The sequence below is a fragment of the Arachis hypogaea genome, chromosome 19 (genome assembly GCF_003086295.3).
Source record: "Arachis hypogaea cultivar Tifrunner chromosome 19, arahy.Tifrunner.gnm2.J5K5, whole genome shotgun sequence".
Taxonomy (NCBI): domain Eukaryota; kingdom Viridiplantae; phylum Streptophyta; class Magnoliopsida; order Fabales; family Fabaceae; genus Arachis; species Arachis hypogaea.
In genome coordinates, this window is record NC_092054.1 from 49,340,506 (window position 1) to 49,366,447 (window position 25,942).

A 25,942-nucleotide genomic window follows, 5' to 3' on the forward strand; every position below is an offset into this window, starting at 1 on the left:
ATTGGAAACAATGGTAACACAAATTAAAGAGAAAGCAATCAATAACTGAAATACCTCAAATATCATTAATTCAAATAACAATCTGTAACATGGAATAATTCATAAGCCAATTGGGAAACATCTGTAGATACGAATAAAAGCATTAAAGTAAAAATAGCATAGAAACATAAATTAAAGTAAATATTAAACTTGGATCGAGAGTCACTCTTAAAAACTAAGAGAAGTCCTAAATCCTAATCCTAAGAGAGAGAGGAGAGAATCTCCCTCTCAAACTAAATCTAAATCATGGAAAGTAATAAAAATGCGAGCTCTCCCTGAATGGATGCATTCCCCCACTTTATAGCCTCTAATCTGTGTTTTCTGGGCCGAAAACTGGGTGAAAAACAGCTCAAAAATTTCCCCTTGCATATTCTGGTACGTTCAGGTCGCGGACAAGTGACGCGGAGGCGTCGTCCACGCGGCCGCGCGGATTGGTTTCCTGCCAAGTCACGCGTCCGCGTGATCCACGCGTTCGCGTCACTTGGCGTCAGGGCAGTTATGGCAAATTATATATCAAATCGAAGCCCCAGACGTTAGCTTTCCAACGCAACTAGAACCGCATCTTTTGGACCTCTGTAGTTAAAGTTATAGCTGTTTGAGTGCGAAGAGGTCAGGCTGGACAGCTTAGCAATTTCTCCAACTTCTTGTATTCCTTCCACTTTTGCATGCTTCCTTTCCATCCTCCAAGCCATTTCTGCCCTGTAATCTCTGAAAACACTTAACACACATATCAAGGCATCTAATGGTAATAAGAGAGGATTAATAATAAGCAAATATAAGATCAAAGAAGCATGTTTTCAATCATAGCTCAAAACCAGGAAGGAAAATGTAAAACATGCAAATAGTATGAATAAGTGGGTAAAAAGTTGACAAAAACCACTCAATTGAGTACAAGATAAACCATAAAATAGTGGTTTATCGTGGTTCCGATAGCCCGGTTTGTGCATCTACAAGTAACGAAAAGTCTGAGTTGAGTTCCAGACCAGTAGAGTCTCCTGTTGTGGCCCCTGAAACTGGAATGGCAGATTGAAGATGATTCAAACTTTGGGATGATTGATAATTTTGTACCATTTACTAATTACCTTTTATTGATGTTTTGTATAGTTTGCATTCATTGATTGAATTGACAATTATTGAACTAGGAAGATTATGTCATATTACTCATTTACTATTAAATTTTGAAATTGCTTTTTGACTTATTCTATCAATAACAGAACTTGATCTTAATTTTAGTTCATTTGATGTGTCCCCATGTATTGTAGTAAGTAATTACCATGCAGTTTAACCACCAAATTTTAACTACGAACGCTAACTCGTGTCTTCTATTTATCACCAAATTGGCTCACATTGACGTGCCATAACCGACCTGTCTTTAATAGATTTATTAAGCTATAATATTATTTCTTAAAAATATTCTAACATTAACACAAATTTTTTAAATTAAATCTAAAAATGTAAAAAATTAAATTTAGTTAAAATAAAAAATTATAAAGATAATTCTAATATGAACTGTCTATGCTTTGTGATGCTGAAGTCGCTTTTGTTGTCTTCTCCAGCCTTGGCCGTTTGTATGAGTATGCTAACAACAGCTTCCTTCGCCTTTTCTTTCAAATAAATCTCCAAATCTTTCACTTTCTTAACTATTTATATTTTATACTTTAATTTGCCTTAAATACTTTTAAACTTGTTTATACACATAACCACATCTTCATGTTGATGATACTTATTATCAGATTTATTTTTAATACAATCAACCCAAAAAAGTTGGTAAATAGAAAAACAATGTCTTTTTTTTTGTGTCCAAATTAGAAGTGAAACTTAAACTCGTGATTTCTAGGTGAGTATAACCAAGTTATTCCATTTGAGCTATACACCAAAATAAACTACTAAGGTAGAATAGAGTTAAACTATATATGTATTCGTATACAAATATATACTAGCAACTAGTGTTGTCCTTGCAAGAATGCAGAAGGAACTCCCTACAGCCAAAGCAATATAGCCTGCTATAAGAGTTGTTCCAGAAACAGGTGGCTCAACATCTTGTGAGATTGGTGTTGCCCAAGCCATCCAATAGTTACTTCCAATTTGGAGAACTTGGAAGAGAGTATGAGCCAACAGAATGAAAGGAACAAGAGCACCTCCATATACCATAGTGATATATTGCCAATACACTGAAAATTCAACTCTACCACTCTCTCTTTCTTCTGCTTGAACAAGTTGGCCTTTTGCCTCATCACCTTTGTTACCAATTTTATCATTTTGCTCATCTTTCTTTTCCTCTTCTTTTACTCCACTATGAGAAATAGGAAAATCTGAATCTCGTTCCAAGGTACTTATTTCATTGGATATTATTCCTTCATCTATTTAATCAAGTGTAGACAAAGCTTTTTTATGTGCACCAACAAGTTCCATAAAATCAGTTCCATTATTAAGCAGATCAGCATACTTTCCACATTGAGTAATCTTCCCATTTTTCATTACGTATACCAACAAGGCATAACAACATCATAGTAATAAAAATCAATTTTTCAATTAATGGCAATTAACTATGATAAATACTCACCAATAAAAGTGTTCACTTATACACTGAACTCATTGGAATTAAACTATAAATCAAAGAAACAATAATGAAAGAAATCAAAGGGACAAAATCAATTGAGAAGAAAAATGACCAATTTATTTAAAGAGATTGAACCATATCGCTAGAAATGAATACAAAAGGCATATAAAATCGTATTGGATTCAATATCGCAGTAAAGGAAAACATATTACAAGTTTACAACAGATAATCACAAAAGGAATTTGGAAATTGAATTATGGAAGGCTGTGGTACTTTCAATCTATTATTGCTCATAAAGCCTCTCAAATTCAAGATACCCCAAAAAGAATTTGAAAAATAATAGCTAACCTCTGTAGACCAAAAAAATTTCCAAAAGTAAGTTTCAAGTATAGTACTTTAGAAGTCTCATCTTAGATCAGTAATGGCAAAAGAAATATAACGCATATTAGTAAATGTAAATGGATCTTAGTACCTTTGGACATTACGGCCCTTCATTGACATTACTTGATAAAGGTCTTCTAATATAGTCCACATACTTTTTTACTGCCAAATAAAGGTTGCTAGAATCACATAAAAGAAATTTATTAAAACTGCAATCTACAGCAACACAGGCAAATGCCTTATTGTTAACTGATGAGCGAATAATTTATACGCTTTTTGGCATTGTTTTTAAGTAGTTTTCAGCATGTTTTAATTACTTTTTAGTATATTTTTATTAGTTTTTATTCAAAATTTACATTTCTGGACTTTACTATGAGTTTGTGTGTTTTTTTGTGATTTCAGGTATTTTCTGGCTGAAATTGAGGGACCTGAGCAAAAATCTGATTCAGAGGCTGAAAAAGGACTGCAGATGCTGTTGAATTTTGACCTCCTTGCACTCGAAATGGATTTTATGGAGCTACAAAAGACCAATTGGCGCGCTCTTAATTGCGTTGGAAAGTAAACATCCAGGGCTTTCCAGTAATATATAATAGTCCATACTTTACTGAAAGATAAACAACGTAAACTAGCATTTAACGTCAGTTCCATGTTCCATTCTAGCGTTAAACGCCAGAAACAGGTTACAAGTTGGAGTTAAACGCCCAAAACAGGTTACAATCTGGCGTTTAACTCCAAAAACAGCCTAGGCACGTGTAAAGCTCAAGTCTCAACCCCAGCACACACCAAGTGGGCTCCGAAAGTGGATTTTTGCACTATCTTTCGTAGTTTACTCATTTTCTTTAAACCTAGGTTACTAGTTTAGTATTTAAACAACTTTTAGAGATTTATTTGGTACCTCATGACATTTTACACATTTCATATTGTATTTCTGACGGCATGAGTCTCTAAACCACATGGTTGGGGGTGAGGAGCTCTACTGTGTCTTGATGAATTAATGCAATTACATCTGTTTTCTATTCAATCACGCTTGTTTCTATTCTAAGATACTTGCTTGTACTTAATCGTGATGAATGTGATGATCCGTGACACTCATCATCATTCTCAACCTATGAACGTGTGTCTGACAACCACTTCCATTCTATCTTAGATTGAGTGTGTATCTCTTAGCCTCTTGGTTCATGATCAGAGTCTTCGTGGTATAGGCTAGGATTATTGGCGGCCATTCCTGAGATCCGGAAAGTCTAAACCTTGTCTGTGGTATTCTGAGTAGGATCTGGGATGGGATGAGTGTGACGAGCTTCAAACTCACAAGTGCTGGGCATAGTGACAGACGCAAAAGGATCAATGGATCCTATTCCAACATGAGTGAGAACCGACAGATGACTAGCCATGCGGTGACAGCGCATTTGGACCATTTTCACTGAGAGGACGGATGGTAGCCATTGACAATGGTGATCTACTTACATACAGCTTGCCATGGAAGGAGACCTGCGTGCGTGAAGAAGAAGACAGTAGGAAAGCAGAGATTCAGAAGACAGAGCATCTCCAAAACCTCAATTTGTTCTCCATTACTGCATAACAAGTAACCTTTATTTCATGTTATTTAGTTTTCATAAACAAAAGTAATTTTTATTATTAATCTCCTAACTAAGATTTACAAGATAACCATAGATTGCTTCAACCCAACAATCTCCGTGGGATCGACCCTTACTCACGTAAGGTATTACTTGGACGACCCAGTGCACTTGCTAGTTAGTGGTACGAGTTGTGAAAAGTGTGATTTACAATTTGTGCACCAAGTTTTTGGCGCCGTTGCCGGGGATTGTTCGAGTTTGGACAACTGACGGTTTATTTGGTTGCTTAGATTAGGAAAATTTTGTCTTTTGGATCAGAGTCTTTTATTTTCTTTTCAAAAAAATTTTCCAAAAATTTATTATTTTTCTTTATTAATCTTTAGAGTTTTCTGTTTGAGTCTAGTTGCATGTTTTAAATTTGGTGTCCTTTGTGTTTTTGTCATCCAAAAAAAAAAATAGTTTTTCTCTGTTTAATCCTTGCATTTGTTGAATGTGTCTATGTTCTTGTGAATAGTTGCTCCTTTGAGTCTTTCTTTTTAAAATCTTTTCAAAAATAATTTTTCTTTGATTAAATCTTGTGTCAAGTTTTAAGTTTGGTGTTTTCTTGTTAGTTTTTATTTAATTTTCGAAAATTTATTTTTGGTTTTCTAAAAATTTTAAGTTTGGTGTTCTTTTTTTTATGTTCTTGAGTCCTTTGAGTCTTTGAATTTTTGTTCTTGGGGGTCATCTTGATCTTCAAAGTGTTCTTGGTGTTCATCTTGACATTCAAAGTTTTCTTATTTATTTTCTTTGTTTTGATCTAAAAATTCTAAGTTTGGTGTCATTTTATTATTTTTCTCTTTCCTCATTAAATTCAAAAAAATATCTTTTCTCTTTATTTTAAGTAATTTTCAAAATTTGCATAAGAATTTCAGATTTTTATTTTAAAATTTCTATTTTATCTTATCTTAGTTTTAAAAATTTCAAAATTCAAATCTTTTTCAAAAAAAAATAATATCTTTTTCAAAAACTTATCTTATTTCAAATTTCAAATTTCAACTTCCAAAATTCAAAATTTAATTTTTAAATTTAAAAATCAAATCTTTTCAAATCCTTATCTTATATTGTTGACTTTTTCAAAATTCAAAATTCAACATTTAAAATTTCAAATTTCAAATTTTAAATTTCAAATTTTAAATTTCAAAATTTAATTTTCAAATTTAAAATTTAAATTTCAAAACTTTTTAATTTAAATTCCTTATCTTCTCTTACCTAGCTTATCTTATCTTTTCTAATCTCAAATCTTAAAATTAAATCTTTTTCATATCTTTTCTTTTTTTTATTTTTTATTTATTTTATTTTATTTTTTTACAAGTATCTTTAATTTTAAGACTTATCTTTTTGAAAATTTCCTAACCAATTTCTCTCTCTCTTCATTTTTTTGAAAATCCTCACCCACATCTTTTTCAAATCTTTTTTAATTAATTAATTTAGTTTTCAAATGTCTTTTATTTCTTTTTCTTCTAATTTTCGAAATTATAGTCAATTTTTCATTTATTTTATTTTATTTTATTTTATTTTATTTTATTTTATTTTATTTTAATTTTGGTTTTCAAAAAAAAATATTTTTTTTGTAATTCGCATCATCTCCCTTTCTCCATCATGGACCTAAGTGGAAATGAACAGTCCAGAAGGACTCTGGGGTCATATGCTAACTCCACTATTGCTGCATATGGGAGTAGCATCTGTATACCTCCCATCAAAGCAAGCAGTTTTGAGCTAAATCCTCAACTCATTGTCATGGTGCAGCAAAATTGCCAGTATTTCGGTCTTCCACAGGAAGAACCTACTGAGTTTTTGGCACAGTTCTTGCAAATTGCTGACACAGTGCGTGACAAGGAGGTAGATCAGGACGTATACAGGCTGTTACTGTTTCCGTTTGCTGTAAAAGATCAAGCTAAGAGGTGGTTAAATAATCAACCCACAGCAAGCATAAGAACATGGAAACATCTATCAGACAAATTTCTGAATCAATATTTCCCTCCAAAAAGGATGACACAGCTAAGGCTGGACATCCAAGGGTTTAAACAAGAGCATGATGAATCCCTTTATAATGCCTGGGAGAGGTACAGAGGGATGCTAAGGAAATGCCCATCTGAAATGTTTTCAGAGTGGGTGCAATTAGACATCTTCTACTATGGGCTTACAGAAAAAGCTCAGATATTTCTAACTTTGTGGCTAACGTTGGCATGAGAAAAACACTCCCTGGGCACCAAATATTTGCGCCAACGTTAGCCCCTAACTTTGTGGCTAACGTTGGCATGAGAAAAACACTCCCTGGGCACCAAAAGTTTGCGCCAACGTTAGCCTCTAACTTTTGGGCTAACGTTGGCACATGAAAAACACAAAGGGGGAGCAAAAGTTTGCGCCAACGTTAGCCTCTAACTTTTGGGCTAACGTTGGCGCCATAAGTGCACTAAGGAAGGCCAACGTTGGAGCAAAAGTTAGACCCCTAACTTTTGCACCAACGTGGGTATCAGCAAAACATGGGGGCTGATATGAAAAGTTGGACCAAAAGTTTGCCTCAAACTTTTGGTCAAACTTTTACTCAAACTTTTGCAAAACTCCAATCTGGTTCACTGGGTTCACTTTGGTTCCTCTCCAAACTCCAAGAGCAATCAACCAAGGCCTCTCTCAACCCAATTCCACCAAGAGCAAAGGCCCAACTCAAGGCTTGAAGATCATTTGAAGAAAGTGTATAAATAGGATAGAATTCAAGTTCTTAAGTGAGCTTTTCTTTTTGGAGTTTTCATAATAGTTTTCGGATAGCTTTGGATATTGAGTGATCTTTAATTTCTTAGTTTGGGGGAAGGAGAATTCCACTCTCTTCCTCTTAGTTTTATTGCTTTCAATTTTAATTGCAATTGTCTTGGATCTTGGGTTGGAGAATTGAAGGAATTCTGTTTCAATCTCATCCGAAGATCTCTCTGTTTCTTCTACTGCTTATTGAATTTAATTTCTGTTAATTGTTCTTCATCTACTTTCTTTGCAATTTACAATTCTTTTACAATTGTTCTTGTTGGATCTAGGAAGGCATTGAGATCTAGACTTGGTTATCTAGTCTCTTGGGTCCTGAGATCCGGATTCCCCATTTCCCATTCCCTGTTTACTGTTTTCATGCTTATTTACAATTCTGTTTTTAGATCCGGTTCAATCCAAGTGTTCTTTTACTTCTCCGTTGGTTGCAATTTACTTTCCCTCGTTTAATTTCTGCAATTCCAACTCCCAATTCCCTTTACAATTCAAGCTATTTACATTTCTTGCACTTTAAGATTCTGTAATTTACATTTCTTGCGTTCTAAGTTTCTGCCATTTAATTTCTTGTTCTTTAAGATTCAGCATTTAAATTCCTGCTCTCTTTAATTTCATGTCAATTACCCATTCCCTTTACTTTCCATGTAATTTAAATTCTACAAATCACAAATCACTCAACCAAATCTTGATTCGCTTGACTAAATCAACCACTAAACTAAAATTGCTCAATCCTTCAATCCCTGTGGGATCGAACTCACTCCCGTGAGTTATTATTACTTGATGCGACCCGGTGCACTTGCCGGTTAGATTAGGGTGTTTTGGAGAAATTCGTTTCTTCCACAGAAATATCCCATCACTTATCCTCAAAAACTCCGCCAAGAGGAGCAGGATAAGCAATTTTCCCGTTTTACAGACTATCTCAGGACTCTTGAAATAAAGATTTCGTTTGCAGAGGCACTTGAGCAAATACCCTCTTATGCCAAGTTCATGAAAGAGATCTTGAGTCATAAGAAGGATTGGAGAGAAACTGAAAGAGTTCTCCTCACTAAAGAATGCAATGCAGTCATTCTGAAAAGCTTCCCAGAAAAGCTTAAAGATCCCGGGAGCTTTATGATACCATGTATATTAGAGGGTAATTGCACAAGATAGCTTTATGTGATCTTGGGGCAAGCATAAACCTAATACCTGCATCCACTATCAGAAAGCTTGGTTTAACTGAAGAAGTCAAACCAACCCGGATATGTCTCCAACTTGCTGATGGCTCCATTAAATACCCATCAGGCGTGATTGAAGACGTGATTGTCAGGGTTGGGCCATTCGCCTTTCCCACTGACTTTGTAGTGCTGGAAATGGAGGAGCACAAGAGTTCTACTCTCATTCTAGGAAGACCTTTCCTAGCAACTGGACGAACTCTCATTGATGTCCAAAAGGGGGAAGTAACCCTGAGAGTCAATGAGGATGAGTTTAAGTTAAATGCTATCAAAGCCATGCAGCATTCAGACACACCAAAAGACTGCATGAAAGTTGATCTTATTGACTCTTTGGTAGAGGAGATCAACATGGCTGAGAGTCTCGAATCAGAGCTAGAAAACATCTTTAAAGATGTCCAGCCTGATCTGGAGGATTCAGAGGAAATAAAAGAGCCCCTGAAAATTCCTCAGGAAGATGAAAAACCTCCTAAACCCGAGCTCAAACCACTACCATCATCCCTGAAATATGTATTTCTGGGAGAGGTGACACTTTTTCGGTGATCATAAGCTCTGCTTTAAATCCACAGGAAGAGGAAGCACTACTTCAAGTGCTAAGGACACACAAGACAGCTCTTGGGTGGTCTATAAGTGATCTTAAGGGTATCAGCCCAGCAAGATACATGCACAAGATCTTATTGGAGGACAATGCTAAGCCAGTGGTCCAACCACAGAGGCGGCTAAATCCTGCCATGAAGGAAGTGGTGCAGAAAGAGGTCACCAAGTTATTGGAGGCTGGGATTATTTATCCTATTTCTGATAGCCCCTGGGTGAGCCCTGTCCAAGTTGTTCCCAATAAGGGAGGCATGACAGTGGTTCATAATGAAAAAAATGAGCTGGTTCCTACAAGAACAGTTACAGGGTGGCGTATGTGTATTGACTACAGAAGGCTCAATACAGCCACCAGGAAGGATCACTTTCCTTTACCATTCATAGACCAGATGCTAGAGAGACTAGCAGGTCATGAATATTTCTGTTTTTTGGATGGCTATTCAAGCTACAACCAAATTACAGTAGATCCTCAGGACCAAGAGAAAACAGCATTCACATGTCCTTCTGGAGTGTTTGCCTACAGAAGGATGCCTTTTGGTCTGTGCAATGCACCTGCAACCATTCAGAGGTGCATACTCTCTATCTTCTCTGATATGGTAGAGAAATTTCTGGAAATCTTCATGGATGACTTTTCAGTATTTGGAGACTCATTCAGCTCCTGCCTTGACCATTTAGCACTTGTTCTGAAAAGATGCCAAGAGACCAACCTAGTTTTAAACTGGAAAAAATGTCATTTTATGGTGACTGAAGGAATTGTCCTTGAGCATAAAATTTCAAACAAGGGGATATAGGTGGATCAAGCTAAAGTGGAAGTAATTGAAAAATTACCACCACCTGCCAATGTTAAGGCAGTCAGAAGCTTTCTGGGGCATGCAGGATTCTATAGGAGGTTTATAAAGGATTTTTCAAAAATTGCAAAACCTCTGAGCAACCTGCTAGCTGCTAACACGCCATTTGTATTTGGCACAGAGTGTCTGCAGGCATTTGAAACTCTGAAAGCTAAGCTGGTCACTGGTGTGCGAAATCGTGATCATTCCTTCCTTGGTAACGGCGCTAAAAACTCAATACGCACGTTCATGTTCTTAATTCTGTTTCACAACTTTGTACAACTAACCAGCAAGTGCACTGGGTCATCCAAGTAATAAACCTTACGTGAGTAAGGGTCGATCCTACCGAGATTGTCGGCTTGAAGCAAGCTATGGTCACCTTGTAAATCTCAGTCAGGCGGATTCAACTGATTTTATGAATTGATAAGTAAGAGATAAATAAAATATAAAATAGGATAGTGGTACTTATGTAATTCATTGGTGAGAATTTCAGATAAGCGTATAGAGATGCTTTCATCCCTCTGAAACTCTGCTTTCCTGCTGTCTTCATCCAATCCTTCCTACTCCTTTCCATGGCAAGCTGTATGTTAGGCATCACCGTTGTCAATGGCCACCTGTCCTCTTAGTGAAAATGGTCCAATGCACTGTCAATGCATGGCTAATCATCTGTCGGTTCTCAATCATACTGGAATAGGATTTACTATCCTTTTGCGTCTGTCACTACGCCCAGCACTCGCGAGTTTGAAGCTCGTCACAGTCATTCAATCCCTGAATCCTACTTGGAATACCACAGACAAGGTTTAGACTTTCCGGATTCTCAAGAATGGCCATCCATGGGTTCTAACTTATACCATGAAGACACTAATAACTCAGACTCGGTCCCCTGTATTAGATATCCAAGAGATATCCATTCAATCTAAGGTAGAATGGAAGTGGTTGTCAGGCACGCGTTCATAAGTTAAGAATGATGATGACTGTCACGATCATCACATCCATCATATTGAAGTACGAATGAACATCTTAGAAGCGGAATAGGTTGAATTGAATAGAAAAATAGTAGTACTTTGCATTAATCTTTGAGGAACAGCAGAGCTCCACACCTTAATCTATGGTGTGTAGAAACTCTACCGTTAAAAATACACAAGTGATAAATGTTCAGGCATGGCCGAATGGCCAGCCCTCACAAAAGTCTAAGATAGCATAAAACTAATCAAAGATGATCCAAAGATGTTTCCAAAGATGTAAATACAATAGTAAAAAGTCCTATTTATACTAAACTAGTTACTAGGGTTTACAGAAATGAGTAAATGATGCAGAAATCCACTTCTGGGGCCCACTTGGTGTGTGCTTGGGCATTGAGCTTTACATGTGTAAAGGCTTCTCTTGGAGTTGAATGCCAGTTTGTAACCTGTTTCTGGCGTTGAACTCCACTTTGCAACCTGTTTCTGGCGTTTCACTCTAGAATGCAGCATGGAACTGGTGTTGAACGCCAGTTTGCGTCATCTAAACTCGGGCAAAGCATTGACTATTATATATTGCTGGAAAGCCCTGGATGTCTACTTTCCAACGCAATTGAGAGCGCGCCATTTGGAGTTCTGTAGCTCCAGAAAATTCACTTTGAGTGCAGAGAGGTCAGAATCCAACAGCATCTGCAGTCCTTTTTCAGCCTGAATCAGATTTTTGCTCAGGTCCCTCAATTTCAGCCAAAAATTATCTGAAATCACAGAAAAACACACAAACTCATAGTAAAGTCCAGAAATGTGATTTTTATTTAAAAACTAATAAAAATATATAAAAACTAACTAAATCATACTAAAAACTATGTAAAAACAATGCCAAAAAGTGTATAAATTATCCGCTCATCACAACACCAAACTTAAATTGTTGCTTGTCCCCAAGCAACTGAAAATCAAATAGGATAAAAAGAAGAGAATATACTATAAATTCCAAAATATCAATGAAACTTAGCTTCAATCAGATGAGCGGGACTTGTAGCTTTTTGCCTCTTGAATAGTTTTGGCATCTCACTTTATCCATTGAAGTTCAGAATGAGTGGCATCTATAGGAACTTAGAATTCAGATAGTGTTACTGATTCTCCTAGTTCAGTATGTTGATTCTTGAACACAGCTACTTTATGCGTCTTGGCCGTGGCCCTAAGCACTTTGTTTTCCAGTATTACCACCGGATACATAAATGCCACAGACACATAATTGGGTGAACCTTTTCAGATTGTGACTCAGCTTTGCTAAAGTCCCCAATTGGAGGTGTCCAGGGTTCTTAAGCACACTCTTTTTTTTTTGCTTTGGACCTTGACTTTAACCGCTCAGTCTCAAGTTTTCACTTGACACCTTCACGCCACAAGCACATGGTTAGGGACAGCTTGGTTTAGCCGCTTAGGCCATGGTTTTATTCCTTTAGGCCCTCCTATCCACTGATGCTCGAAGCGTTGGATCCTTTTTGTTACCCTTGCCTTTTGGTTTTAAGGGCTACTGGCTTTTTGCTCTTGCCTTTTGGTTTAAAGAGCTTTTGGCTTTTTCTGCTTGCTTTTTTCTTTTTCTTTCTAAATTTTTTCGCCATTTTTTCTTTTTTTTTTTGCAAGCTTTTGTATTCACTGCTTTTTCTTGCTTCAAGAATCAATTTTATGATTTTTCAGATTATCAAATAACATTTCTCCTGTTCATCATTCTTTCAAGAGCCAACATATTTAACATTAATAAACAACAATTTCAAAAGACATATGCACTGTTCAAGCATTCATTCAGAAAACAAAAAGTATTGTCACCACATCATAATAATTAAACTAGTTTCAAGGATGAATTCGAAATCATGTACTTCTTGTTCTTTTGTAATTAAAATATTTTTCATTTAAGAAAGGTGATGGATTCATAGGACATTCATAACTTTGAGGCATAGACACTTAAATACTAATGATCATGTAATAAGATACAAACATAATTAAATATGAAGCATGGAAACCAAAAACAAAAAATAAATACACAAGGAGATTAAGGAATGAGTCCACCTTAGTGAGGGTGGCGTCTTCCTTTTCTTGAAGAACCAAGGGTGCTTTTGAGCTCCTCTATGTCTCTTCCTTGTCTTTGTTGCTCCTCCCTCATAGCTCTTTGATCTTCTCTAATCTCATGAAGGATGATGGAGTGCTCTTGGTGTTCCACCCTTAGTTTTCCCATGTTGGAACTTAATTCTCCTAGGGAGGTGTTGATTTTATCCAAATAGTTTTGTAGAGGGAAGTGTATCCCTTAAGGCATTAGTGGTTATGGAAAAAACAAAAAAAGCAATGCTTTTTCCACACTAAACTTAAAATGTTTGCTCATCCTCGAGCAAAAGAAGAAAGAAAGGATGAGAAGAAGAAGAGATGGAGGAGATGGAGGTGTGTGAATAGTTCGGCCACTAGGGGTCTAAGGTGGTTATGATGTGTGAAAAGGAAGGAGTGATGGTTTGAAATTGAGTGGGTGGGTGTAGGTGGGTGTATGATGGTTTTAGAGGAGAATTGGAGGTGATTGGTGGAGGTTATTTTGGGGAAGAGAGTTATGAAAAGGTGTGAAGAGGAGAAAAGAAAATGTGGGGATCCTGTGGGGTCCACAGATCAAGTGGGGTCAAGAACTTAACATCCCTGCTCCAATTAGGCATGTAAAACGCCCTTGCTGTGCAATCCTGGCGTTTAAAGCCAGACAGCTGCCTGTTTCTGGCGTTAAATGCCCAAATGTAGCTTGTTTCTGGCGTTTAACGCCAAGTAGATGCTTGTTTCTAGCGTTAAACACCAGCTTGGTGCCTATTTTTGGCGTTAAACGCCAGACAGATGCTTGTTTCTAGCGTTTAAACGCCAGACTGCTTTCCTCCAGGGTGTGCTATTTTTAATGCTGTTTTTCATTCTGTTTTTGATTTTTCAGTAGTTTTTGTGACTCCACATGATCATCAACCTAATGAAACATTAAATAACAAAGAGAAAATAAAATAAAAATGATTAAATAACATTGGGTTGCCTCCCAACAAGTGCTTCTTTAATGTCAATAGCTTAACAGTGAGCTCTCATGGAGCCTCACAGATAATCAGAGCAAGGTTGGGACCTCCCAACACCAAACTTAGAGTTTGGTTGTGGGGGTTCAACACCAAACTTAGAGTTTGGTTGTGGCCTCCCAACACCAAACTTAGAGTTTGACTGTGGGGGCTTTGGTTGACTCTGCAGTGAGAGAAGCTTTTCATGCTTCCTCTCCATGGTTACAGAAGGAGATCCTTGAGTTTTAAACACAAGGTAGTCCTCATTCAGTTGAAGGACCAACTCTCCTCTGTCCACATCAATCACAGCTCTTGCTGTGGCTAGGAAGGGTCTTCCAAGGATGATGGATTCATCCTCATCCTTCCCAGTGTCTAGGATTATGAAATCAGCAGGGATGTAGAAGCCTTCAACCTTTACTAACACGTCCTCTACTAGTCCATAAGCCTGTTTTCTTGAGTTGTCTGCCATCTCTAATGAGATTCTGGCAGCTTGCACCTCAAAGATTCCCAGTTTCTCCATTACAGAGAGGGGCATGAGGTTTATCCCTGACCCAAGGTCACATAGAGCCTTCTCAAAGGTCATGGTGCCTATGGTACAAGGTATTAAGAACTTTCCAGGATCCTGTTTCTTCTGAGGCAATTTCAGTTGATCCAGATCACTCAGTTCATTGGTGAGCAAGGGAGGTTCATCTTCCCAAGTCTCATTACCAAATAATTTGGCATTCAGCTTCATGATTGCACCAAGGTACTTGGCAACTTACTCTTCAGTAACATCTTCATTCTCTTCAGAAGAATAATATTCATCAGAGCTCATGAATGGCATAAGGAGGTTTCATGGAATCTCTATGGTCTCCAGATGAGCCTCAGAGTCCTTTGGTTCCTCAGAGGGAAACTCCTTATTGATCTCTGGACGTCCCAGGAGGTCTTCCTCACTGGGGTTCACATCCTCTCCCTCCCTTGTAGGTTTGGCCATGGTGATCAATTCAATGGCCTTGCACTCTCCTTTTGGATTTTCTTCTGTATTGCTTGGGAGAGTACTAGGAGGGGTTTCAGTGATTCTTTTACTCAGCTGGCCCACTTGTGCTTCCAAATTCTAATGGAGGACCTTGTTTCATTCAAGAAACTTAGAGTGGCCTTAGATAGATCAGAGACTATGTTTGCCAAGCTAGATGGGGTCTGCTCAGAACTTTCTGTCTTTTGCTGAGTGGATGATGGAAAAGGTTTGCTATTGCTAAACCTGTTTCTTCCACCATTGTTAAAGCCTTGTTGAGGCTTTTGTTGATCCTTCCATGAGAGATTTGGATGATTTCTCCATGAGGGATTATAGGTGTTTCCATAGGGTTCACCCATGTAATTCACCTCTGCTATTACAGGGTTCTTAGGATCATAAGCTTCTTTTTCAGAAGATGCCTCTTGAGTACTGTTGGATGCAGCTTGCATTCCATTCAGACTCTGAGAAATCATATTGACTTGCTGAGTCAATATTTTGTTCTGAGCCAATATGGCATTCAGAGTATCAATTTCAAGAACTCCCTTCTTTTGAGGCGTCCCATTACTTACAGGATTTCTCTCAGAAGTGTACATGAACTGGTTATTAGCAACCATGTCAATGAGTTCTTGAGCTTCTGCAGGCATTTTCATTAGGTGAATGGATCCACCTGCAGAATGGTCCAATGACATCTTTGATAGTTCAGATAGACCATCATAGAATATATCCAGAATGGTCCATTCTAAAAGCATGTCAGAGGGACACTTTTTGGTTAGTTGGTTATATCTCTCCCAAGCTTCATAGAAGGATTCACCTTCTTTCTGTCTGAAGGTTTGAACATCCACTCTATTCTTACTAAGCTTTTGAGGAGGAAAGAACTTGGCTAAGAAAGCCGTGACCAGCTTATCCTAAGAGTTCAGACTATCTTTAGGTTGAGAGTCCAACCATACTCTAGCTCTATCTCTTACAGCAAATGGGAAAAGCATAAGCCTGTAGACCTCGGGATCAACCCCATTGGTCTTAACAGTATCACAGATCTGCAAGAATTCAGTCAAGAACTAAAAAGGATCTTCAGATGGAAGTCCATGAAACTTGCAGTTCTGTTGCATCAGAGAAACTAATTGAGGTTTAAGCTCAAAATTGTTTGCTCCAATGGCAGGGATTGAGATGCTTCTTCCATGTAAATTGGAATTAGGTGCAGTAAAGTCACCAAGCATCCTCCTTGCATTGTTATTATTTTCGGCCATGTCTCCTTCTTTTTCGAAAATTTCTGTCAGATTTTCTCCAGAGAGTTGTGCTTTAGCTTCTCTTAGCTTCCTCTTCAGAGTCCTTTCAGGTTTAGGATTAGCTTCAACAAGAATGTTCTTATCCTTGTTCCTGCTCATATGAAAAAGAAGAGAACAGAAAATAATAGGGATCCTCTTTGCCTCAGTAGAAAGAGGTTCCTTTATGTGAGTAGAAGATAAGAAGAATATGAGAAGGAGAAGAGAAAAACTCTAACACAGAGAGGGAGATGGGGTTCGAATTTTGAGTGGAAGAGAAGTGTTAGTAGATGAATAAATAAATAGAAGGAGATGAGAGAGAGGGAAATTCGAAAATTAAACAAAATAAAATAAAAATATTTTAAGATTAAAGTTAAAATTCGAAAATTAAAATTGAAATTAAATTAAAATTAAAACAATTAGTTAATTAAAATGAAATTTTGAAAAAGAGGGAAGGAATTTTCGAAAATTAAAGGTAGAGAGTTAGTTGGGCAGTTTTGAAAAAGATATGATTGAAATTGAAAAAGATATGATTGAAACAAAAAGATAAGATTGATTGAAAAAGATTTGAAAAAGAAATTTTGAAAAGATAGGAAGTTAGAAAAGAAGTTAGAAAAGATTTTGAAATTAATTTTGAAAAAGATATGATTGAAACTTAATTTGAAAAAGAAATTTAAAAAGATTTGATTTTGAAAATCAAAGTTGATTACTTGACTAACAAGAAACAAAAAGATATGATTTAAAATTTTAAAGATTGAACCTTTCTTACTAGGCAAGTAACAAACTTAAAATTTTAGAATCAATCACATTAAATGCTAATAAGATTTTTGAAAATTAATTTTGAAAATTTCGAAAATTATTAAAGAAAAATGAGAAAGATTTGATTTTTGAAAAAAGATTTGAAAAAGATAGAATTTTTAAATTGAAAATTTGATTTGACTCATAAGAAACAACTAGATTTTAAAAATTTTTTAAAAAGTCAACTCAAATTTTCGAATTTGATGAGAAGAAAAAGGGAAGGATATTTTTTAATTTTTGAATTTTTAATGATGAGAGAGAAAAACATCAAAAAGACTCAATGCATGAAAATTTTGGATCAAAACATGTGATGCATGCAAGAACACTATGAATGTCAACATGAACACCAAGAACACTTTGAATGTCAAGATGAACACCAAGAACTTATTTTTTGAAAAAAATTTTCAAGGAAAAGAAAACATGCAAGACACCAAACTTAAAGATTTTTATTCTTTAGACATTAATGTTTCAAGAATGCATATGAAAAACAAGGAAAGACACAAAACAAGAAAATATGAAGATCAAACAAGAAGACTGGCCAAGAACAACCTGAAGATCATGAAGAACATATGATGAATTTTCGAAAATTATTGAGAAAATTTAAAAAGATGCAATTGACACCAAACTTAAAAATTTGACTCTAGACTCAAACAAGAAACACAAGAAAATATTTTTGATTTTATGATTTTGTAAATTTTTTTTTGATTTTTTGAAAATTAATTTTGGAAAAACGAAAGAGAAATTTTTTTTTGTATTTTTCGAAAATAAGAAATAAAAAGCTTAAAATTAAAATAAAATTACCTAATCTGAGCAACAAGATGAACCGTCAGTTGTCCAAACTCGAACAATCCCCGGCAACGGCGCCAAAAACTTGGTGTGCGAAATCGTGATCATTCCTTCCTTGGTAACGGCGCTAAAAACTCAATACGCACATTCATGTTCTTAATTCTGGTTCACAACTTCGTACAACTAACCAGCAAGTGCACTGGGTCGTCCAAGTAATAAACCTTACGTGAGTAAGGGTCGATCCCACAGAGATTGTCGGCTTGAAGCAAGCTATGGTCACCTTGTAAATCTCAGTCAGGCGGATTCAACTGATTTTATGAATTGATAAGTAAGAGATAAATAAAATATAAAATAGGATAGTGGTACTTATGTAATTCATTGGTGAGAATTTCAGATAAGGTATAGAGATGCTTTCGTCCCTCTGAACCTCTGCTTTCCTGCTGTCTTCATCCAATCATTCCTACTCCTTTCCATGGCAAGCTGTATGTTAGGCATCACCGTTGTCAATGGCCACCTGTCCTCTCAGTGAAAATGGTCCAATGCGCTGTCACTGCATGGCTAATCATCTATCGGTTCTCGATCATACTGAAATAGGATTTACCATCCTTTTGCGTCTGTCACTACGCCCAGCACTTGCGAGTTTGAAGCTCGTCACAGTCATTCAATCCCTGAATCCTACTCGGAAAACCACAGACAAGGTTTAGACTTTCCGGATTCTTAAGAATGGCCGTCCATGGGTTCTAACTTATACCACGAAGACACTAATAACTCGGACTCGGTCCCCTGTATTAGATATCCAAGAGATATCCATTCAATCTAAGGTAGAACGGAAGTGGTTGTCAGGCACGCGTTCATAAGTTGAGAATGATGATGACTGTCACGATCATCACATCCATCATATTGAAGTGCGAATGAACATATTAGAAGCGGAATAGGTTGAATTGAATAGAAAAACAGTAGTACTTTGCATTAATCTTTGAGGAACAGCAGAGCTCCACACCTTAATCTATGGTGTGTAGAAACTCTACCGTTGAAAATACACAAGTGATAAATGTTCAGGCATGGCCAAATGGCCAGCCCTCATAAAAGTCTAAGATAGCATAAAACTAATCAAAGATGATCCAAAGATGTTTCCAAAGATGTAAATACAACAGTAAAAAGTCCTATTTATACTAAACTAGTTACTAGGGTTTATAGAAATGAGTAAATGATGCAGAAATCCACTTCTGGGGCCCACTTGGTGTGTGCTTGGGCTGAGCATTGAGCTTTACACGTGTAAAGGCTTCTCTTGGAGTTGAACGCCAGTTTGTAACATGTTTCTAGCGTTGAACTCCACTTTGCAACCTGTTTCTGGCGTTTGACTCTAGAATGCAGCATGGAACTGGCGTTGAATGCCATTTTGCGTCATCTAAACTCAGGCAAAGTATGGACTATTATATATTGCTGGAAAGCCCTGAATGTCTAATTTCCAACGCAATTGAGAGCGCGCCATTTGGAGTTCTGTAGCTCCAGAAAATCCACTTTGAGTGCAGAGAGGTTAGAATCCAACAACATCTGCAGTCCTTTTTCAGCCTGAATCAGATTTTTGCTCAGGTCCCTCAATTTCAGCCAGAAATTACCTGAAATCACAGAAAAACACACAAACTCATAGCAAAGTCCAGAAATGTGATTTTTATTTAAAAACTAATAAAAATATACTAAAAACTAACTAAATCATACTAAAAACTATGTAAAAACAATGCCAAAAAGCGTATAAATTATCCGCTTATCAGTCACAGCAACAGTTATTTTTGCACCAGACTGGACATTGCCATTCGAACAAATGTGTGATGCCAGTGACCATACCATTGGTGCAGTATTGGGACAGAGGCATAACAAACTTCTGCACGTCATTTATTATGCTAGCCGTGTTCTAAATGATGTCCAGAAAAATTACACAACCACAGAAAAAGAATTGCTTGTAGTGGTTTATGCCATTGACAAGTTTAGATCATACTTAGTAGGATCATAAGTGATTGTGTACACTGACCATGCTGCTCTTAAATATCTACTCACAAAGCAGGATTCAAAACCCAGGCTCATAAGATGGGTGTTGCTTCTGCAAGAGTTTGATATAGAAATAAGAGAAAGAAAAGGGACAGAGAACCAAGTGGCTGATCATCTGTCCCGGATAGAACCAGTAGAAGGGGCATCCTTTCCCTCTATTGAGATCTCTGAAACCTTTCCGGATGAGCAATTATTTCCCATTCAGGAAACACCATGGTTTGCAGACATTGCAAACTATAAAGCTACAAGATTCATACCCAAGGAGTACAGCAGGCAACAAAAGAAAAAATTAATTACTGATGCAAAGTACTACCTGTGGGATGAACCATATCTCTTTAAGAGATGTGCAGACGGAATAATCCATAGGTGTGTGCCTAGAGAAGAAGCACAGAAGATCCTATGGCATTGTCATGGATCACAATATGGAGGACATTTCGGAGGTGAGCGAACAGCCACAAAAGTCCTCCAATATGGCTTCTACTGGCCCACTCTCTATAAAGACTCCCGAGAGTTTGTGCGTAACTGTTACAGCTGCCAGAGAGCTGGTAATCTGCCTCATAGTTACGCCATGCCTCAGCAAGGGATCTTAGAGATTGAGTTGTTTGACGTATGGGGTATTGACTTCATGGGGCCTTTCCCACCATCATACTCAAACACTTATATCCTGGTGGCAGTCGACTATGTATCCAAATGGGTAGAGGCCATTGCAACACCCACCAATGATACTAAGACAGTGCTGAAGTTCCTCCAGAAACATATCTTCAGTAGGTTTGGTGTCCCTAGAGCACTAATCAGTGATGGGGGTACTCACTTCTGTAACAAACAGCTTTACCCTATTATGGTCCGATATGGAATTAGCCACAAGGTGGCAACTCTATATCATCCACAGATAAATGGACAAGCTGAAGTCTCTAATAAAGAACTAAAAAGAATCCTGGAATGGACTGTAAGTACCCGTAGAAAGGATTGGGCAAGAAGCTTGGATAACGCTCTGTGGGCATACAGAACAGCATTCAAGACTCCTATAGGGACCTCTCCATACCAGCTTGTGTATGGTAAGGCCTGTCATCTGCCCGTGGAACTGGAGCATAAGGCCTACTGGGCAACCAGATTCCTAAACTTTGATGCCAAATTAGCTGGAGAAAAAAGATTGCTCTAACTGAATGAGCTAGAGGAATTCAGACTCACTGCTTTCGAAAATGCCAAGCTTTACAAAAGAAAAAGCAAAAAGGTGGCATGACAGAAAGCTGTCATCTAGAGTCTTTGAACCGGGACAGAAAGTTTTGCTGTTTAACTCTAGGCTCAGATTATTCCCCGGGAAACTGAAATCCCGGTGGAGGGGACCATATGTGATTACAAGTGTGTCACCATATTGCTATGTGGAGCTTCAAGACATTGATTCTAATAAGAAGTTCATTGTTAATGGACAGAGAGTCAAGCATTATCTTGAAGGCAATGTTGAGCAAGAATGCTCAAAGCTGAGACTAGATTAAAAGCTCAGTAAGGTCCAGCTAAAGACAATAAAGAAGCGCTTATTGGGAGGCAACCCAATTTTTACTTATCTATGTTAATTTTCTGTTTTCCATTTTTATTTGGTGTTTTCTTTAGGATAATGATCATGTGGAGTCACAAAAATCAAAGCAAGATCAAAAACAACATTAAAAACAGCTCACCCTGGAGGAAGAGCTTACTGGCGTTTAAACGCCAGTAAGAAGCATCAGACTGGCGTTTAACGCCAGAAAGAAGCATCAAGCTGGCATTAAACACCAGAAGCAAGCTACAATCTGGCGTTTAACGCCAGAAACAAGCACCAAGTTGGCGTTCAACGCCAAAAAAGGGGGAAAAGCTGGAGTTTAACGCCAGAAACAAGTAGCAGTCTGGCGTTAAATGCCAGGATTGCACTCTATGGGCGTTTTACACACCTCAATAGAGCAGGGATGCTAAGTCCTTGACCCTATAGGATCTGTGGACCCCACAAGATCCCCACCTACCCCACCCTCTTTTCCATACTCTCTTCACCACTCACATCCATCCATCATAAACCCCTCATACACACTATCACCCTCCACCACACATCTCCATCTCCTCTTTTATTTCTTCTTTTGCTCAAGGACGAGCAAATATTTTAAGTTTGGTATGGAAAAAAGCCCCGCTTTTTTATTTTCCATAACCATATGGCACCTTCCATGAGATTAGAGAAGATCAAAGAGCTATGAGGGAGGAGCAACAAAGGCAAGGAAGAGACATAGAGGAGCTCAAAAGCACCATTGGTTCTTCAAGAGGAAGAAGACGCCACCCTCACTAAGGTGGACCCGTTCCTTAATCTCCTTGACTAATTATTTTTCTGTTTTCGTTCTTTACACTTTATGCTTATTTATGTTTGTGTCTTTATTATATGATCATTAGTGTCTAGTGTCTATGCCTTAAAGCTATGAATGTCCTATGAATCCATCACCCTTCTTAAATGAAAAATATTTTAATCACAAAAGAACAAGAAGTATATGATTTCGAATTCATCCTTGAAATTAGTTTAATTATATTGATGTGGTGATAATACTTTTTGTTTTCTGAATGAATGCTTGAACAGTGCATATTTTTGAATTTGTTATTTATGAATGTTAAATTTGCTGGCTCTTGAAAGAATGATGAAAAAGGAGAAATGTTATCTGATAATTTGAAAAATCATATAATTGATTCTTGAAGCAAGAAAAAGCAGTGAATAACAAAGCTTGCGAAAAAAAGGGGCGAAATGAAAAAAAAAGAAAAGAAAGAAAAAGAAAAAGCAAGCAGAAAAAGCCAATAGCTTTTTAAACCAAAAGGTAAGAACAAAACAGCCAATAACCCTTTAAACCAAAAGGCAAGGGTAAAAAGGATCCAAGGCTTTGAGCATTAATGGATAGGAGGGCCCGAAGGAATAAAATCCTGGCATAAGCGGCTAAACCAAGCTGTCCCTAGCCATGTGCTTGTGGCGTGAAGGTGTCAAGTGAAAAGCTTGAGACTGAGCAGTTAAAGTCGAGGTCCAAAGCAAAAAGAATGTGCTTAAGAACTCTGGACACCTCGTATTGGGGACTTTAGCAAAGCTGAGTCACAATCTGAAAAGGTTCACCCAGTTATGTGTCTGTGGCATTTATGTATCCGGTGGTAATACTGGAAAACAAAGTGCTTAGGGCCACGGCCAAGACTCATAAAGTAGCTGTGTTCAAGAATCAACATACTGAACTAGGAGAATCAATAACACTATCTAAATTCTGAGTTCCCATAGATGCCAGTCATCCTGAGCTTCAAAGGATAAAGTGAGATGCCAAAACTGTTCAGAGGCAAAAAGCTACTAGTCCCGCTCATTTAATTGGAACTAAGTTTCATTGATATTTTGGAATTTATAGTATACTCTCTTTTTTTTATCCTATTTGATTTTCAGTTGCTTGGGAACAAGCAACAATTTAAGTTTGGTATTGTGATGAGCGGATAATTTATACGCTTTTTGGCATTATTTTTAAGTAGTTTTTAGCATGTTTTAATTACTTTTTAGTATATTTTTATTAGTTTTTATTCAAAATTCATATTTTTGGACTTTACTATGAGTTTGTATGTTTTTCTGTGATTTCAGGTATTTTCTAGCTGAAATTGAGGGACCTGAGCAAAAATCTGATTCAGAGGCTGAAAAAGGACTGCAGATGCTGTTGGATTTTGACCTCCCTGCACTCGAAATGATTTTCTGGAGCTACAGAAGACCAATTGGCGCGCTCTCAATTGCGTTGGAAAGTAGGCATCCAGGGCTTTCTAGAAATATATAATAGTCCATACTTTGCTCAAAGATAAACGACGTAAACTGGCGTTTAACGCCAGAAACAGGTTACAAGTTGGAGTTAAACGCCCAAAACAGGTTACAACCTGGCGTTTAACTCCAGAAACAGCCTAGGCACGTGTAAAGCTCAAGTCTCAGCCCCAGCACACACCAAGTGGGCCCCGAAAGTGGATTTCTGCACTATCTATCGTAGTTTACTCATTTTCTTTAAACCTAGGTTACTAGTTTAGTATTTAAACAACTTTTAGAGATATATTTGGTACCTCAAGACATTTTACACATTTCATATTGTATTTTTGACGGCATGAGTCTCTAAACCCCATGGTTGGGGGTGAGGAGCTCTGTTGTGTCTCGATGAATTAATGCAATTACTTCTGTTTTCTATTCAATCACGCTTGTTTCTATTCTAAGATACTCGCTTGTACTTAACCGTGATGAATGTGATGATCTGTGACACTCATCATCATTCTCAACCTATGAATACGTGCCTGACAACCACTTCCGTTCTACCTTAGATTGAGTGTGTATCTCTTAGCCTCTTGGTTCTTGATCAGAGTCTTCATGGTATAGGCTAGGATTTTTGGCGGCCATTCCTGAGATCTGGAAAGTCTAAACCTTGTCTGTGGTATTCCGAGTAGGATCTGGGATGGGATGACTGTGACGAGCTTCAAACTCACAAGTGCTGGGCGTAGTGACAAACGCAAAAGGATCAATGGATCCTATTCCAACATGAGTAAGAACCGACAGATGACTAGCCGTGCGGTGACAGCGCATTTGGACCATTTTCACTGAGAGGACGGATGGTAGCCATTGACAACGGTGATCCACCTACATACAGCTTGCCATGGAAGGAGACCTGCGTGCATGAAGAAGAAGACAGTAGGAAAGCAGAGATTCAGAAGACAGAGCATCTCCAAAACCTCAATCTGTTCTCCATTACTGCATAACAAGTAACCTTTATTTCATGTTATTTAGTTTTCATAAGAAAGTAATTTTTATTATTAATCTCCTGACTAAGATTTACAAGAAAACCATAGATTGCTTCAAGCCAACAATCTCCGTGGGATCGATGACGAAAAGACTTTTGCATGGTCTAGAAATTCACAGATAAATCCTCGTTGCAAGTATAGTTTCTAAACCAACAAAAGTCCTTTCGTACAAACGTTTTGGTTGTCACAAGTAACAAACCCCTTTGAAATTGATAACCGAAGTATTTAACTTCGGGTCGTCTTCTCAAGGAATTGCACGGAGGTGTTCTTATTATTGGTTATGAGTCTTGTAAATTGCGGGTTTTGAAAGTAAGGAACAGGTAATTTAAATGACAAGTAAAATAAATTAACAATAATAAAATCTCTTGGCAAGGTATAAGAACTAGAAGTCCTATCCTAGTTATCCTTATCGATTGTGATGAGAATTAGATTTTTCTCCCACTTTATTATCCTTTAACTATGAAGGTAAATCAAGTGGACTAATTAGCTTGATCCTCAAGTCCTAGTCAATCCCTGTGGGAAGACTAGCTTTAGAGCGATCTAGATCAATTAGTAATCTGCCAAATTCAACCACTGCTTTATTTGATAACTCAAGCGTCACCAATTACTTAACCAGAGCCAAAAGAGAAGAGAATCTACTCGAATGAAAATAATTTGGATAAATTGAAAGCATTCATACCATAAATAAAACAATCTTATAACTGAAATACCTCAAATTATATTAAATAGAATATTCAAATCTTACATGGAAAAGTTCATAAATTAAATTGGAAAGATAAATAAAAGGAATATTGAACCTGTGATGAAGAAGAAATTGTAAGTTGAAATAATAAGAAATCCTAATTTCTTTAAGAGGAATCCTAATCCTAAATCCTAAGAGAGAGGAGAGAGCCTCTCTCTCTAAAACTACATCTAAATTATGACAAGTGAATTATGAGTGTATATTCATGAATGAATGGATTTCCCCACTTTATAGCCTCTAATCTGTATTTTTTGGGAAGCAAACTGGGTCGAAAACAGCCCAGAAATCGCTGGAGAAGAAATCTGCCACGCTGATTTTTGTCACTGTGATGCGTCCGCGTGGAGCACACATTCGCCTCACCTAGCATTAGGGAAATTATGGCATATTATATATCAAATAAAAGCTCCAGATGTTAGCTTTCCAACGCAACTGGAACCGCGTCGTTTGGACCTCTGTAGCTCAAGTTATAGTCGTTTGAGTGCAAAGAGGTCAGGCTGGACAGATTAGCAATTTCTCCAACTTCTTGTATTCCTTCCAC

General features: G+C 37.3%; 1 protein-coding gene across 1 annotated transcript; it reads right to left on the minus strand.

Moving 5' to 3' along the window:
* Positions 1-954: 954 nt before the first annotated feature.
* On the minus strand, positions 955-2,517 carry LOC112778332 (probable non-intrinsic ABC protein 5). Its single transcript, XM_025822662.1, has 3 exons — positions 2,439-2,517; positions 1,977-2,351; positions 955-1,052 (listed from the first exon to the last, which is right to left on the minus strand). Exons 1-3 carry the CDS (start codon positions 2,515-2,517, stop codon positions 955-957), a joined length of 552 nt encoding a protein of 183 aa, XP_025678447.1.
* Between the last annotated feature and the right edge of the window lie 23,425 nt (positions 2,518-25,942).

Coding starts and splice junctions, on each gene's coding strand:
- LOC112778332 (XM_025822662.1), bottom strand. CDS start 2,517: ATGAAAAATGGGAAGATTACTCAATGTGGAAAGTATGCTGATCTGCTT. Junction 2,352..2,438: donor TGATTTTATGGAACTTGTTG/GTGCACATAAAA, acceptor AACGAGATTCAG/ATTTTCCTATTTCTCATAGT. Junction 1,053..1,976: donor AAGGACAACACTAGTTGCTA/GTATATATTTGT, acceptor CTGCCATTCCAG/TTTCAGGGGCCACAACAGGA.